At 33.4% G+C, this 15,927-nt stretch overlaps 3 protein-coding genes and 1 non-coding gene across 7 annotated transcripts; 2 read left to right on the plus strand and 2 right to left on the minus strand.

Annotated features, from left to right (window-relative positions):
- Positions 1 to 2,018: 2,018 nt before the first annotated feature.
- Positions 2,019 to 7,513, plus strand: MAPK6 (mitogen-activated protein kinase). Of its 4 annotated transcripts, none has more exons than XM_004503237.4 (11): positions 2,019 to 2,457; positions 3,217 to 3,625; positions 3,707 to 3,834; positions 3,981 to 4,040; positions 4,164 to 4,313; positions 4,509 to 4,664; positions 4,765 to 4,902; positions 4,992 to 5,065; positions 5,755 to 5,856; positions 5,986 to 6,211; positions 7,251 to 7,513. In XM_004503237.4, the coding sequence occupies exons 1-11, from the start codon at positions 2,200 to 2,202 to the stop codon at positions 7,323 to 7,325; spliced, it is 1,776 nt and encodes a 591-aa protein (XP_004503294.1). In that variant the 5' UTR covers positions 2,019 to 2,199; the 3' UTR covers positions 7,326 to 7,513. The 4 variants fall into 4 exon arrangements, with proteins under 4 accessions (XP_004503294.1, XP_004503295.1, XP_073226182.1 ...); XM_004503238.4 differs by having other exon boundaries at positions 2,021 to 2,457; positions 7,254 to 7,513; XM_073370081.1 differs by lacking the exon at positions 2,019 to 2,457 and adding an exon at positions 2,714 to 2,730.
- A 541-nt stretch (positions 7,514 to 8,054) lies between these two features.
- Positions 8,055 to 11,683, minus strand: LOC101502368 (pentatricopeptide repeat-containing protein At4g02750). The gene is made up of 2 exons (XM_004503236.4): positions 10,034 to 11,683; positions 8,055 to 9,432 (listed from the first exon to the last, which is right to left on the minus strand). The coding sequence occupies exons 1-2, from the start codon at positions 11,516 to 11,518 to the stop codon at positions 8,626 to 8,628; spliced, it is 2,292 nt and encodes a 763-aa protein (XP_004503293.1). The 5' UTR covers positions 11,519 to 11,683; the 3' UTR covers positions 8,055 to 8,625.
- Positions 11,645 to 11,727, minus strand: TRNAL-UAA (transfer RNA leucine (anticodon UAA)). Its single transcript has one exon. It is a non-coding gene; the product is annotated as a tRNA-Leu (tRNA).
- Positions 11,728 to 14,415: 2,688 nt separating this feature from the next.
- LOC101503416 (uncharacterized protein At5g39865) lies at positions 14,416 to 15,452 on the plus strand. Its single transcript, XM_004503240.4, has one exon. It carries the CDS (start codon positions 14,529 to 14,531, stop codon positions 15,348 to 15,350), a length of 822 nt encoding a protein of 273 aa, XP_004503297.1. The 5' UTR covers positions 14,416 to 14,528; the 3' UTR covers positions 15,351 to 15,452.
- Positions 15,453 to 15,927: the final 475 nt, after the last annotated feature.

A 15,927-nucleotide genomic window follows, 5' to 3' on the forward strand; every position in this document is an offset into this window, starting at 1 on the left:
AATGAGCAAACACTTGATGTTATTAAATGGACAATTGGAACATCAATTGTAAGTTGTTTTAGTTATAATTTATATATGTAATAGTAATAAAATAAAAAGAGTTCTCATATTTTTATTATAACTCTAATTTTTCTTTTTAAGAAAATATTTATTATATTTATGTAATAAACGACTGTTTATTATAAGTTGGAATTCTTATTTTTTGTTCTCACTTCTCAACGTCCATGCCTATCATTCTATTTTTAAATCACTTTAATATAAAGTCAAACGTTTGTGTTTTATTCTTATTTTGTTTATAACCATGTGCATATATGTATCAAGTCTATTAAAAGAAAGTGTTATCGTTGTGCGGTTTAATAAAATTCGCGATTTTTATCGACCTATTATCCTTTTTAGAGATAAACAAAACGTCAGATTTAAAAACTTATACACGAAATAAATTATTGAATAGACTAATAGATCAAACTTTACAAAATGTTAAATCAATGTTTAAAATAAAACAATTGTCGGATAATAAGTTAGATTCACACTTTAATTTTGTTGAAGTAAACCTACCATATTTAAACAAAACTTGATTTGACTTATTTCTACTCCTAACTAAATGTGAGAAATTGAATTTACCGAAATCAATGAATTCACTTAGACAATACAATCGAATAATCACTGCCCATCCAAGTGTAATTAGCCGATTTTTAAAACTCTAATTTAAATTTTGATCTTATAATTTAAATTTATCCTCTTTAATATTAGGTCTTACTATTTGAATGCACGTACCCTGAGGGACGATTATTAAGTTTCGATAAATTGAGATAGTAAGGGTAATGCCACAATAGGATATTGGGCATATATCTTTATCAGTTGCTTACGTTTCCGATTTGTATTGGATGTTCGTTCAACAAATGTGATCAATAATTGTGTTTCCATAGACGGCGATAAAAGTATCTTTATTATTTATTTACTTGAGACCAACAATACTTTAAACAACACACATCTGTCAACCATGTTACGGGAAATTTAGATCCGGGGTCATTCTATATTTAGTTACTTTTTTTTTGTTTTTCATCTATTTTAAAAATTATTTTTAATTATTTAATAAATATTTTCATGATATTTGTCAGCGTGATATACATATATATCTGTTAGTGGTTATGAATGTAAATTTTTTTAACTTTTAAAAATAAAACAATAGAATTAGCAAATATCTGTACAATTTTATTATAAAAAATGTATTTGATTCGAGAAATAAGTCGGTGAATAAAAAATGAAGGTAATTGATTATTTTTTTTTTGAGTTAATCAAGGTATATTTTTGACTATACATGTAATAGGAAATAAACTGATAGTCTAACTAAAATAAAGCAAAGGAATATATGAACAACAGAGACAGAAAAAATAATGAAATGTATACCACATGATCGATCATTGAATAAAGCACAGACCTGAATACGCGTTGAGCAACGTGTTTCAAAATAATAAATAAAATGCATATGATTACTAATATCTACAGCAAGGTTCAAGCTTGCACTCGGAAAAAACAGCTGAGTAAAGTAATAATAAACCTAACTTCTTACCAAAAGAAAACCTAACTAAATAGAAGTAGTAATAATTGCTCAAAAACTCTAAACACTTTTCGGAAATACCATAACTTAACCATAATGACTAAATAAAAATTAAACAATAAGATAAAAATATTAGTTTCCTTGGAAGTAGTTCAAGTGATTTCAACTATTAATTCACTAAAGAAGCAAACAGTAGAATTTGGTTTAAAATGGTTTGGATATAGAAGAAATGAGACACACTTGATGTGACTGTACAGCAAAATTGAAGCTTGCACTTGGGAAAAAGAAAAGGCAGTAATACAGTTAACAATTAACATGCAAGTCTTTCCATAAGATATTTGCCTCTTCTGATTCTCTAAAACCACAATACAGTTAATTAATTTCCCTTTATCTCCACTAAACATAACATAACATTCTGCTTTTATTATCCGCACCATTGCCATAGGGGGCAACAATAGGGAAAATAAATAAAATAAAGTGATTATTATATTAGAAGACAGCAGAAACAGTGAATGTAAATAAATAAAAAAAGAATAGAAAGAAATAATTGCATTGCGTAATAAAAGAGAAAAGAGTGAGAGTCAAAGAGTGTGTATAAGAAGAAGAAGAAGAAGTGAGGTGGAAGTGGAAGTGGATGGTAAATGGGTGGAGGAGGAACAATAGCAGAAGGGATTCGTCGTTTGTTTCAGCGACGCGCTCCTTCTTCTTCTACTAAACACAATGATAATGATGAACGCGTCTTCGTCAGAGATTTGCGCTCACAATTGGCTATTATTCCCACCACTAACGATCACGTTCACGATCACGATCACGATCACAATCAACCCTCTCTCTTGAACCATATCAAAGTCCCCACCCAAATTCTCTCTATACCTTCTTCCATGGATCCTCACAAAAAGGTTATTCTTCTCTTCTCCAACTATTGCTCATCAATTCAATTTTAACCTTCCTTTTTTTGTTTTATTCTGTTTGTTTTTTTGTTTCATTGTTGCTTTGTGTTATATTATCTTTTACTGAAAATTGATCAATTTGCTATTTGCACCCCCCTCCATATTTCCCCTAAATCATACCATAGACCCCCCCTCCCCCTCTCCTTAAAATCAGGCTCTAGTTTTGTCTGGTAGTAGTAGTAGTATGTGTGAGTGAGTGAAAGGATGTGACACGCTACAGAGGTAAACGCAAATTAAGCATAAACTGTTTATTGATGCTGATGTTAGCAGAGAGTGTGTGTCATGTGATTGCTTCCTATGTTTTATCAATAATTCATGCTTATGTGTGTCTTCTTCTTCTTCAACCCTCCACCCAAATCTCAGCTGTTGGATTCATTCAATGGCTCAGATTTTGCTACAGAGGTATGACATGAGAGACTAGTACTGCACAGGATTCAACTGCTTGTGGTGCTATCATGTCTGTGAAGCAGTGTGAAAAAGTAGAGCACCAATTTTCATTACTTTGTTAGTTTATGTTTATTTCATTTCATAGGTTTTCTCCTGTCCTACTAGACATTTTGCTACTTCCTTCATCTTGCACATTATTACTATGGAAATTGCAGTAGGACAATAAATGAAGATTTCCCATTACTTTATAGTCTTCAAGTTATGTTTCCGACGTGTATATTTCGATAATATAACATAATCATGGTTTCTTGTTTCAAACAGGGTGCGCCGGAAACAGACTTTTTTACTGAGTATGGAGAGGCAAGTCAATATCAGGTCCAAGAAATTATTGGAAAAGGAAGTTATGGTGTTGTGTGTTCTGCAATTGACACTCATACTGGCGAAAAAGTTGCAATCAAGAAAATTAATGATGTTTTTGAGCATGTATCAGATGCCACACGGATACTAAGAGAAATCAAGCTCTTGCGCTTGCTACGTCATCCTGATATTGTAGAAATTAGGCATATTATGCTTCCTCCTTCCCGCCGAGAGTTCAGAGATATCTATGTTGTCTTTGAGTTGATGGAATCTGATCTACATCAAGTCATTAAGGCAAATGATGATCTTACTCCTGAGCACCACCAATTTTTCTTGTACCAACTTCTTCGGGGTCTGAAATTCATACATACAGGTATCCTTATAACCGCCTCCTCGACTTTTTCAGATAGTGCTATGAAATAATTAAACTAATATGTTACATTTTTCCTTGCAGCAAATGTGTTTCACCGTGATTTGAAACCAAAAAATATTCTTGCTAACGCTGATTGCAAACTGAAGATATGTGATTTTGGACTTGCTCGAGTTTCATTTAATGATGCTCCATCTGCTATATTTTGGACTGTAAGTACACTTATCTGCATCCATGTTGATCAGTTTCATTAATCAATTATGTCTTTCCTTTTAAGATTTTCAGTTGGAATCTACAAATTGCAATCTGTCTACCTCTCTAAACTACGCGCTGACTTAATTTACCTACTTTTACTAAGGACTATGTTGCAACTAGGTGGTACCGCGCACCTGAACTATGTGGTTCTTTTTTCTCAAAAGTAAGCTTCTGTTTTTGTTTGACCTCATATTTTCTTGGGTTGTGTATGTTGTGTGATACAGGAAGTTGACTACACTTGATGTATTGAAATATGTATGTAACTTATAATCCTTGTCCTATGCAGTATACCCCTGGAATTGATATTTGGAGCATTGGATGCATATTTGCAGAAATGCTTACTGGGAGGCCATTGTTTCCTGGGAAAAATGTGGTGCACCAATTGGATATCATGACTGATTTGCTTGGCACTCCTCCTCCTGAATCCATTGCAAGGGTTAGTTTATCAAAATCTACTTGGTAGTTTTCTGAAATCAATTGGCATGCTTGTGAAATGGCGTAGCGAGATTAATGCTGAATGTCTTAACAAATCTCCCTATATCGGTTTATTGTAATAAATATCATTAAAGCTTGATTTTCTACCTCTCCCATGCTCTCTAATATATATATATATATATTCTTAATTTTACAGATTCGAAATGAGAAAGCTAGAAGATATCTTAATAGCATGCGAAAAAAGCAACCTGTTCCATTTTCCCAGAAATTTCCAAATATAGATCCTTTGGCTCTTCGTATACTGGAGCGGTTACTTGCATTTGATCCTAAAAATCGTCCATCAGCCGAAGAGGTTGGTCACTATAACCCCGTATATGATTACCAAAGGATAAAATTCATTGATAATTAGCAAAGAAGAAAATTCATTGTTTCTGTTATGCTTGTGATATCAGGCATTGTCTGATCCTTATTTCCACGGTTTGTCGAACATCGATCGTGAACCATCCACTCACCCCATTTCAAAACTTGAGTTTGAATTCGAGAGAAGGAAATTGACTAAAGATGATGTTAGAGAGTTGATTTATAGAGAGGTATGGCCATGCATTTTACCCACTCCCGCTTCAAATTATTACTTCTCTTTTACGTGGTAATAGTTAATTTATACATTTGAAGTAAACAGATTTTGGAGTATCATCCCCAGATGCTTCAGGAATATCTCCGTGGTGGAGACCAAACCAGCTTCATGTATCCAAGGTAAATGTGCTAGTTTGTTTGGCAATTTGCTGAAGGTTTTATATTAATATATTAAAGCAGAAGTGCATCGACTATCTGTTTGTTATGTCAAGGACATTGCCTTTCATTATTGGAATAAGATATTAAGCCAACTATTACTGTATAGTTTTGACAATAATCTTTTATATATATATAAATTATCAGGAGCTCCTGTATGCATTTATTGTGTTGCACTGGGATTCTGTTGATTTTTAAATTTATTTAATTGGGAATTTCTACACAGAATTAAAACCTCCATCAGTAAAACATAAGAATGCTTGTTATATTTGCCATTGTTTTAAAAATCGGTTAAATGTGTGTTTAGTCCCTATAAAATCACAATTTGCAGACTTACAGTAAACCAAAAACATCCCCTATAAAAGGAAAGTAGAGACTAAAATTGAATAACATTTATGTACTAAACTTGAAATATTGTGATATTTCTAAAAAAATATTTAACCCTTTAAAAATTTCTTTCCTTCTTCATATAGATTTTGTTGCTCATTCTAGTATGGGTAAAATTTTGACTTTTATGAAATTACTGATGGTTAAATTTTCTGGGTTTTGTATGTCATCTAAGGATTCTAACTAATATGGAAAGTGGGTTCTTTGAAATTCAAAATTTACATGTATTGGTTATTAATTAGTAATTTTATGTTGTTGGGTCATAGTGGAGTTGATCGGTTCAAGCGACAGTTTGCACATCTTGAGGAACATTATGGCAAAGGCGAACGAAGCTCACCATTGCAGAGACAGCATGCCTCCTTACCTAGGTAAGTGTTGGTCAAATATTTGGTTCTCTGAGCAGTTTCTAGCCATATCAGTAGGATTTACCTGTGAAACATTTTCTATGGTATTATTTGAATCATATGCATTGACTACTGCAATTTCAATTTTTGCAGAGAGCGAGTTCATACTTCCAAGAATGAAAATAATGAAAACAACGGTATTGAAAATCCAACTGGATCAAATCTTCAGAGCCCTCCAGGGTCTAATGTGACAGATGCTGAAAACTCAGGCACTCAAAATGAACTCACAAAGTCAAACTGCAGTCCACGTAGCTTGTTGAAGAGTGCCAGCATTAGTGCTTCAAAGTGTATAGATGTGAAAAGAACTAAAGATCCAGAGGTAGTTAACTCAATCTTGTCAAGTGGGCAGGTCTTATAGCTGAAGTTATGAAATAATAAGAATATCCAAAAATTGGTTGCAATTCTGTCTTGTGCACAAATATGGTAGAGTATCTGGATATGAATATGATATAGCAATGATTAGTTTTTCAAAATATACGATAGGATATTTTATAAAACAATCTACATACAGTTGTAGTTCTATAAATTTAAAATAAGAAAGTACTTCTTAGACATATTGCTCTTTAAAATCAATGCATGGTTTTGATTGGATGTTGTGTGTTTGAAATTTGGAATAAAAATTAAACTAAACTAAAGATAATTACAATTATGCAGCAAACATAATTGTGAAAGAAGAAAACTATGCAGCAAATTTTTAAAGCTAATATGCAACGACCCAAAGATGAAAAAATTCATGCATAGACATAGTCTTAGGCAGAGAACAGCATCGTATGTTGAAATGGACTTTGGATAGATAAGATATATACACACACACCGTTAGCTGTAGAAGTTGAAGAGCCGCTTGTTCAAATGAAAGGGTCTAAGTTGTATTGAAATATCTTAAATTGCATAAGTGTTCTAGTCATACGAGTATTAAACATCATCTTTCCTATAGAAAATTGACTCAGATACTTCATAAATAAGTATCATGAAACATCAAATGTATCAGTATCAAATACGTGTTGAATACAATACAATACCATAGGTCTAGACAATGCAAGTATCACTTTATCAGTGCTTCTTAGGTTCTATCAATTTCTTGACATTTTCCAAGTCCTCTCACATTTTCTATTTAGAACTTGTGTACATAGCGACAGTGGAACCTTGCGAATTAGCACTTCATATCATATGCTGTTATTTAGAAGAATTTTTTAATAAGATTCAGTTTATCATTGTTTGGATATGTCTGGTTTTTTATTTGTGTAACTGTGCACAATAGACATTTATCTTAATTTCATGTCCTGTGTGTACGTTCATATTCCTACTCAATTAAATACATTTCTGTCTAGTTTGTGTTGACAGTATTCTTCTTGTATCAGCAGGAGTCAATTATGGAGGCAAATGACGACGCAAGAGATGAATTGACCAATAAAATTCTTGCTCTCCATGCTTAGTTCTAGCTTAATTATAAGTATTGCATAGAAATCCTTCCAGTTGTTGTGCTAGAAGCTAACTTGAGGACTCCTTGTCAGAAACTACCATTTTGTATTATTGATGTAGGTTTTGTAATTAGAAGTATTTTTGTGTACCGAAACACAATGTATACTACTGATATATTATAAAACAAGGATGAACAGTCTCAGTCACGGTGTTTCCTTCTCATGTTAAATAAGCAAAACAAATGTTATTCACCTGCTAGCGCTAGCATGTATACGTTTTGGTATTGTCAAAAGTACTAATAATAAGAAAATCATGTGACACTGCAACAAGGTCCCTATAATAACTCGTTCGTCATAACAGTAATGTCTTCCTCATGATTCACTCTACACTTTTAATTGTTTATCCATCATATCACATAAATGATAGGATCTTGATTCACTGTGGTTCGTCATAACAGTAACGTCTTCCTCATGATTCACTCTACACTTTTAATTGTTCATCCATCATATCACACAAATGATAGGATCTTTATTCACTGCGGTCAACAAATTGACACAGTCACGCAGTTGTAGCCGTGCAGGAATCAGGGAACTGCAGGATATCTTATTTCCAAATGATAGGGTGGTGGGAGACATGGAATGAGCTACTTGGAATAGGACATCTGATGGCAAAGTGAAGACATTCCTGGAGGGTTTTCAGACTGAGTAGTTGCTTTTTTGTTTGGGTACTCGGCTCCAAAAAAGTACATGCAATTTTTTGTTTATACTTTGTTACAAAGGGAGTAAAATACAACAAAACATTATCACAATGAACCCCAATACATAAAAAGTAATAAAAAAAACGAAGCATTTCATTATCTTGTAAGGGGTGCAATCAATCAATCAATGAGTAGCAGTAAGGTTTGTCAGAAGTTGCTATTGCACCCAGTTTCCTATTTCCTATCTTGCGTTCTGGTTACTTTTGACAAGTTGCCAATCTTTTACGAAGAGCATTGTTCTAGCCGTCTGATAATTGAGTTCATTCTTGATACATTCTATTCATTTCATGCTATCTTTTTCAGCGATTTGCATTCTCTGACATAATTCAAAGATATATCGAATTCAAACTTTCATCAGATGATACCTCCTCTTGGTCGGTATGAAGTAGTTTGAATTAATAACTCAGATTTTCCAATCACCTGATTCACATGGATACTAAGTCCATAACCAACCGGGCGGATATAAGTGCGCTCCTCACGGATTTCAGCACTTCTTCCATGAGAATATGATAGGCTCAGAGAGCATTTACTTTTACCATAGCTTTGATATCTCCGTTTTACCAATAATCCCCACATGAACAAATGCCCTTACTGAAGTGGTGAAAGCGATGAGAATCCCTTAAGATTATCAATCTTCCAACAATCTTCGATATATGCTTGATGGCATTATGACAGTCTTCACACACACGCAAGTTTTTCATGACGCGGATTGGTCTGCCAGCTGGTATGGTCAGAATTCCGAAAGCTACAGCTATTTTTTCACTGTGATGCTTGAGCATATGCTCTTTCTCTTCCTCTTCCACATCATGCAGAACCAATTTTGTTGAAGAAACATATCCCTCCTGCCTCATTTTAAAATCTAGCTCTTCTAAGAAGGCATATATTCTCTCTTTTTCTGGATGGGAACAATCGCCAACTGAGAAAGTATGAATCTTGTTTTGTACCTCAACCCAACTATAGCCAGGTACTTTCTGTACACCAACATCCCTCATCTTCAGTCTCATCTTATCAGCATCGGCCCATCTGCCAGAAGCTGCATATAGATTTGAAAGAAGGACATACATTCCCGAGTTCTGAGGCTCCATCTTAAAAACCATCTCAGCAGCCTTCTCACCCAGTTCAGTATTGCCATGAATCCGACTTGCACCAAGTAGAGCTCCCCATGAAGCAGCTCCCGGCTCAAAAGGCATGTTTCTCATTAAGTCCTGTGCTTCTTCTAAACGGCCAGCTCTGCCAAGAAGATCAATCATGCAAGTATAATGTTTTGAAGATGGTGTTACACCGTAATCTTTTTGCATCGAATAGAAGTATTCAGTTCCTCTGTCTAAAAGGCCAGTGTGACTACAAGCAGAAAGAACACCAACCTGAAACATGGAAAAAAAATAAGGAAAACTCCTGAACAACTATTGGCTCAATTGAATCTAAGGAAAGAACTTCATTAAAACATAGAAATTACTGTAAAAGTGAATAAATCAAATAAAGGAGGGAAGCAACTTAAAATTGTTGTCTGTGCAGGGACCACCTATTTGACGCAAGTGAGATAACATCAACCAAATGAATTTCTTGTCTATTTTTGCAAGTAGCGTTTCAAATAGAATTTTCTTATCTATGCTGATGATATTGGCAAAGAAAGACAGAGTCGGAGACTCAGAGAGACAGGTGTTGGACAAAAATGAAGGTAACATGATGAAAATAACAAAGATGGAAAAAGTTAAGCTTTATTACATTTATATGAATTATATTCACACTGGATTCAGTAGGACATGATTTGATCATATTGGTCAAGAACAATTCAATCAAAAACATAATTGTATACCCGCTATTTAGAAATTAAATATAATATTGTAAAATATGAAGTACCAGTGATTCACACTTCTAAACAACTGGATAAAGGAGTAGAGAGTCATGCTAAAGATAAGCTCTAAATAAAAACCTAAATGCATATGAAATGTATAAAATATATACCATGGTAATTTCGTCTGGCTTAACACCCGCTGTCTTCATTGACTCAAATATCATTAAAGCCTGTTTTCCAAAACCATGCCTGGCATAACCAGCTAACATCGTGTTCCAAGAAACGACATCTTTCTCTTCTATTCCTTCAAATATGTCATTAGCTTCGTCTATGCTGCCACATTTAAAATACATTGCAAGAAGCGCATTCCCCACGAAACACCCAGTCTCATATCCTGTTTTCACCGCCTGCCCATGAATTTGTTTCCCCAACTCCAAAGCAGCAATATCAGCACATGTGCTCAAAGCACAACCAAAGGTAGACCTATTTAAACTTTCTCCATCTCTTTTTATCTCTACAAACATGTTGAGAGCCTCTTCGTAATGACCACTCTGAGCATAACCAGCAATAATAGCTGCCCAAGATACACAGTCACGCTGCGGCATCATATCAAACAATTTTCTAGCCTGAGCAATATCTCCATTCTGACCATAGCCGGTAATCATGGTATTCCACGAGCTTATATTCCGACATGGCATAGCTTCAAATAACTCCCTTGCCATATCCATTTTCTTGGATTGCACATATCCCGCAATCATTGCGTTGTATGAAATTTCATTTTTCTGAGGCATTTCATCAAAAAAGTTCCTAGCTTCATCCAGCATACCGTTCTGCACATATCCAGACACCATAGCTGTCCATGTGAACACGTCCCGTATTGGAGATTCATCAAACAATCTCCTAGCCTGCAACAAATCTCCATCCTGGGCATAACCTGAAATCATAGTGTTCCATGAGATTGCATCCCTTATAGGCATTTGGTCAAAAAGCCACCTAGCATCACCTAACTTTTTTCTCCTAACAAACCCACCCATCAAACAATTCCAAGAAATCAAGTCCCAATCCAATTTGGACTCAAACAACCGACAAGCCTCCTCGATTCTGCCATTATGAACATAGGCAGCAAGGAGGCCATTCCATGAGATGGAATTCTTATGAGGCATATTATCAAAAACCTCCCTTGCATCATCAACATAGCCATGCTGAGCATAACCAGACAACATGGCATTCCAGGAAACAACATCTCTATCAGGCATTAAATCAAACAGTCTGCGAGCATCACCGAGTCTTCGGTTCCTGACATAGCCAGTAAGCATTACATTCCAGGAAAACAAGTCTCTTTCAGGCATTTGATCAAACAGTTCCCTTGCAAGGTTGAACTTGGAGTTCCTCAAGTAGCCAGATATCATGGCATTGTAGGAGACGGAGCTTCGACGAGGCATATTGTTGAAGACGTGGAGAGCAGAGTCGCAATGGCCATTGCGCATGTGGGTAGAAATAGCTTTGTTCCATTTAAGGATGTCGGGGTCTTTCACGTTTGGCTTGATGTTGTTGTTGGGTACACTTCCCTTCCTCCTCGTACAAGTACTAAGCTTCAGGTGTCTCTGTCTTCTTCCAACAGTAACATACAGATCGATTGTAAACACACGAAACATAGCTACCTTCCGTGCATCATTGGCAGATACTATGAGTATGTTTCCACGTGATTTTATGTATCAACGCCAAAAAATACTATTGAAGTAGCCAAAAAATAAAAATATTTTAAAAAATGACAAAAATAATGCTGGCTGTGGGGTTCGAACCCACGCGCACTTATGTGCAGAAGATCTTAAGTCTTCCCCCTTAACCTCTCGGGCAAACCAGCTTGTTGATATATATTCTTTTATTTATTAAGTTTTGTAGACAAAACATGTTCTCATCATTTTGAAAATTGCGTATTCTCATCATTTTGAAAATTGCGTATTCTCATCATTTTAAAAAAACAATTGTACACTCTAAAAAAAAAGCAGCTGCCCAAACAAGAATCAACAACCCACAATTGCACGTAGAATAAATGCAAAAAGAAGCATGATGCCTTTGATGGAAAAATATTCAAAGAAGAAACAATTATGACACTCAATTAGAGCTAATAATGCGAATTGATTCAGTCTACTCATATAAACCTATATGTTAAATACATTAGATTGGTTCGTCCACAAATAATAATAAATTGTGACACATATGTTAAATTCGTCTAATATTATCCACCGTTAGAAGAGTTAATCCACACACCATAAAAACTTAACCTATTCTAACATTTAAATTGCAAATGGGTTGCTAAGTAATTAAGTAACTCTAAAATAAATTACTTTGTATATTTTTATAAGTTTTTTTTTAAATTTTTTACTGTTATAATTTTTTTCATTAAACTACTTACAATTATTTTAGATATTTTAGTCAATAAACTAAAAATTTTGTAGTAGAATAGATAAATTATTTTTTTTACTAGTAACTGTTTTGGCAAAGAAATAAATTATTTTTCTTTTCTTTATAAATTTGAAATGTTTATAAGGAAGTTGTATAAGCAATATATAGATCAATGAGTTTTAGTTATTTGAAGGGTAAAATATTACATTGAATCTAAAGGTTGTGGGAGTTTATCAGGGCATTATTATCATCAATCTTCCTTACCTAAAGTACAAACACATTCGATAAAAAACCAGTTGAATAAAAATAACAAGGATTATATGATGGATGACTTGGTTTGGTAGAGAGACATAAGTATTAGTTATATACAACAGATGAGTTTAATTATTTCCTCTAACATTAATAACTACTACTATTTATATAGTAAAAATAGAGTAAAATATACTTCGCACTGTTAGTTAAGTTATACAAAAATAATACATTAACCTTTTATTTTTTATTTTTGTAGTAAATTAGTAATTATCATTCTTTTAATATTAAATTTGTGTTTTGTATTTTGACATCCCTAACAGTCATATTGTCAAAAAGCTGTCTAGCATCACCTAACATTTTCCTCTTCACATATCCACCAATCAGACAATTCCATGAAATCAATTATCAGTCTGACTTGGACTAAAACATTGCAATTTGCAAGCATTCCATGAAACAACATCCTTTTGAGAGGCATTAAATCAAACAGGTTGCGCATCAGCGAGTATATCTAGAATTTCTTGTGAAAGAACAAACTGGATTTTGAATATTTTATCGAAGGACTTAAACTCAATCTTGAATTTTTATTCAAGAACAAGACTTTACTTTTTTTTGTTCAAAATGAGAGAGCGGAATTTTTTTAAAATTTACAAATAACTAACAAATCTCAGTTCAAATTGTAGATAAAAAATATTTGATTTATAATTTAAGCACAACAGAAATATTTATTTTATTCATGATTAGAAATACTAGACTTTATTATGTATAAAATAAAATTAATTTTGTAAATAGTACACTCAAATACTCAATCCCTATGAGGTGCTGTCACAATATTACTAAAATAAATTAAAATTATTAAAACTGTTAGTGATTTTTATTTTTGAATACTTTTTAGTTAATTAATTTAATTTTTAAATAAATTTTGGAGTTGATTGAGAATATTATGTGTAATTTTATTTTTATAAATTAATTCTATTTGGGACGTAAATTAAATTAAATTCATTTTAATTTATACTATCAACTGAATTAATTTTTTAATTTCTTTAACGTGAATTGAATCTAACGATGGAAATCATATTTTAGTTATTTATATATTAAAAAAGTTAAACCTTTGTAACATGATAAATTTGTGTAATCTAATAAAATATATCTCACTGAGAGAATCTATAAACCTGTAAAAGCTAATTCTTTTGAAATTGAAATTTTTATTTCATATTGAAGTTGAATAACAACTCTTAAATTTGCCGCATCATCTTTTATCTATTTAAGCAAAAATTGTTATGAAATGATCAATGTCTTAACAAATTAATTTTAGTTTAATTTGCATGCATTTTTAATGTCAAATTTTTACACAATAAATAAATCATAATCAATCATATACATAATTTTATAAATAATCATAGTAAAAGTCAAATATTATTAATGATATAATAATTATGATTGATTAATAGTGTAAATTTTTTTACAATGTATATTAATCATTTTATATTCAATTCAATTAATTTTGCAATGTATATTAATCACTTTATTTTTACTTTTTTGAAAAATAATATTTTATAAAAAACTTCAATAATTTAAAGTTTTATAATAGAAGAATAAGTAAAGTCTCATTAGACATTATTCCAATTAAAATTAAAAATTAAATTCTCTAAAGGACTACTCATTTTCCACTTGAGATTAATTACTTGATTAATATTTAATAATTTTTCATTAGATATTTTCAATGAATCAATTATAAAGTTGAGATTCCCTTAAAAAAAAAAAAGAATATTATAAAGTTGAGAGCGGGAGAAAAATTGAAGTTTCGTTCACGTCACAGCAAGAAGCTAGTGAGGTTTACATTGAATATAATAATAGTTAAATTTAAAGAGGCAAAATGAAGAGAGAATACTTATTATAGAATAGAAGCAGTAATAATATTAATGAACCACACACACCCACCCACCAATCAACTTAACTTAGTTTCTCTTTTGTCCTCTCTCTTTTCAAATTTCAAACTTCAAACACTTCATGGGTTGCGTCTCTTCTAATTTGTTTAACCACGAAGACGAGTTTCCCCAACTCGCTAACTCAGCACTCGGCGTCGGCCACCACATCGTTTCTCTAACATCCACCACTTATGGCCTTCTCAGCACCCTCGATCCACCTAAACCCCTCCGCTCCGAACCTGAAGTCATCAACTCTTGGGAACTCATGGAAGGCCTCGACAATAACACCGAAAGCTTCCGTTTCTTTCCTCTCCCAAAACCCTTTCACCCAAACCTCATCGATACTACTCCTTCTAAATCATTCCAAAAACCCGGTTCGGTTCTCTCGGACCGGTTCCAGAGAATTTGTCCACCAAACGGCGAAAACAAAGTGGTTATCTATACGACGACGTTGAGAGGCGTTCGTACAACATTCGAAGCTTGCAATGCTGTGAGATCAGCTTTCGATTCCTTCGGCGTTCAAATCTGCGAGCGTGACGTGTCGATGGATAGCGGGTTTAAAGAAGAACTTAAGGAACTTCTGAAGGGGAAAGAGAAAGAATCAACGGTGATTGTTCCTCCGAGAGTTTTTGTGAAGGGATTCTATATTGGTGGTGCTGAAGAGATGTTGAAGGTTGTTGAAGAAGGTTTGTTGGGAGAGGTTCTTTATGGTTTGCCTAGAAAAGTTGTTGGAGCTGTTTGTGAAGGTTGTGGTGATATGAGATTCTTGCCTTGTTTTCGTTGTAATGGAAGCTGTAAGATGGTTATAGTTAGGGATCATAAACAGGGGACTACTACTACTCTTGTTGTTAAGTGTACTGATTGTAATGAAAATGGCTTAGTTTTGTGTCCTCTTTGTAGTTAGTTCATCTTCATTGTAACTCTTCTACGGTGAATTCTCTCACTTCACTTTGGGCTATTTATGTGCACTCAATCTTTACTTAAATCATGCTATTTTTCCTTTTTCTGCATTGTTATTATATGTTTTTTCAGCTATTAGATGGGGGAAGGAAATGTAGGAAAAATATTTCTATTTTAGAATAAAGGCTTTAATTTAAAATGAAATCAAAGTCAAGGTGATGAAGGATAAATGGTTATTTTGGTCAATGAATGTAGTTCTTGATTTGAAATGATCAAAATCTCAAACATATTTCAATGTCTATATCGTTGATCACTTCTTAGGTAATCCTGATGCAACTAATTTCATAGTGACAAGCTGAGTATTAACAACTATAAGCCTTAATTGTGCTACAAACAGAACCTGCAAGGGATATATGATCGGGTAGATTCTTTGCTTCAATTAATAGATAGACCTTTGTAAGGCCTTCTATGTCAATGATAGATTCTTACTATAGAAACTCAATACCCATCAATGATACCTTGGTTTCCCACATAGGCCTCCAAAATCTTTTAAGTATACTGAACTGCTGTGGTGTGGACCC

The sequence above is a fragment of the Cicer arietinum genome, chromosome 6 (assembly GCF_000331145.2).
Source record: "Cicer arietinum cultivar CDC Frontier isolate Library 1 chromosome 6, Cicar.CDCFrontier_v2.0, whole genome shotgun sequence".
Classification (NCBI taxonomy): Eukaryota; Viridiplantae; Streptophyta; class Magnoliopsida; order Fabales; family Fabaceae; genus Cicer; species Cicer arietinum.

Coding starts and splice junctions, on each gene's coding strand:
- MAPK6 (XM_004503237.4), top strand. CDS start 2,200: ATGGGTGGAGGAGGAACAATAGCAGAAGGGATTCGTCGTTTGTTTCAG. Junction 4,665..4,764: donor ATCGTCCATCAGCCGAAGAG/GTTGGTCACTAT, acceptor TTGTGATATCAG/GCATTGTCTGATCCTTATTT. Junction 6,212..7,250: donor AAAGAACTAAAGATCCAGAG/GTAGTTAACTCA, acceptor TTCTTGTATCAG/CAGGAGTCAATTATGGAGGC.
- LOC101502368 (XM_004503236.4), bottom strand. CDS start 11,518: ATGTTTCGTGTGTTTACAATCGATCTGTATGTTACTGTTGGAAGAAGA. Junction 9,433..10,033: donor AGCCAGACGAAATTACCATG/GTATATATTTTA, acceptor TCCATGTTTCAG/GTTGGTGTTCTTTCTGCTTG.
- LOC101503416 (XM_004503240.4), top strand. CDS start 14,529: ATGGGTTGCGTCTCTTCTAATTTGTTTAACCACGAAGACGAGTTTCCC.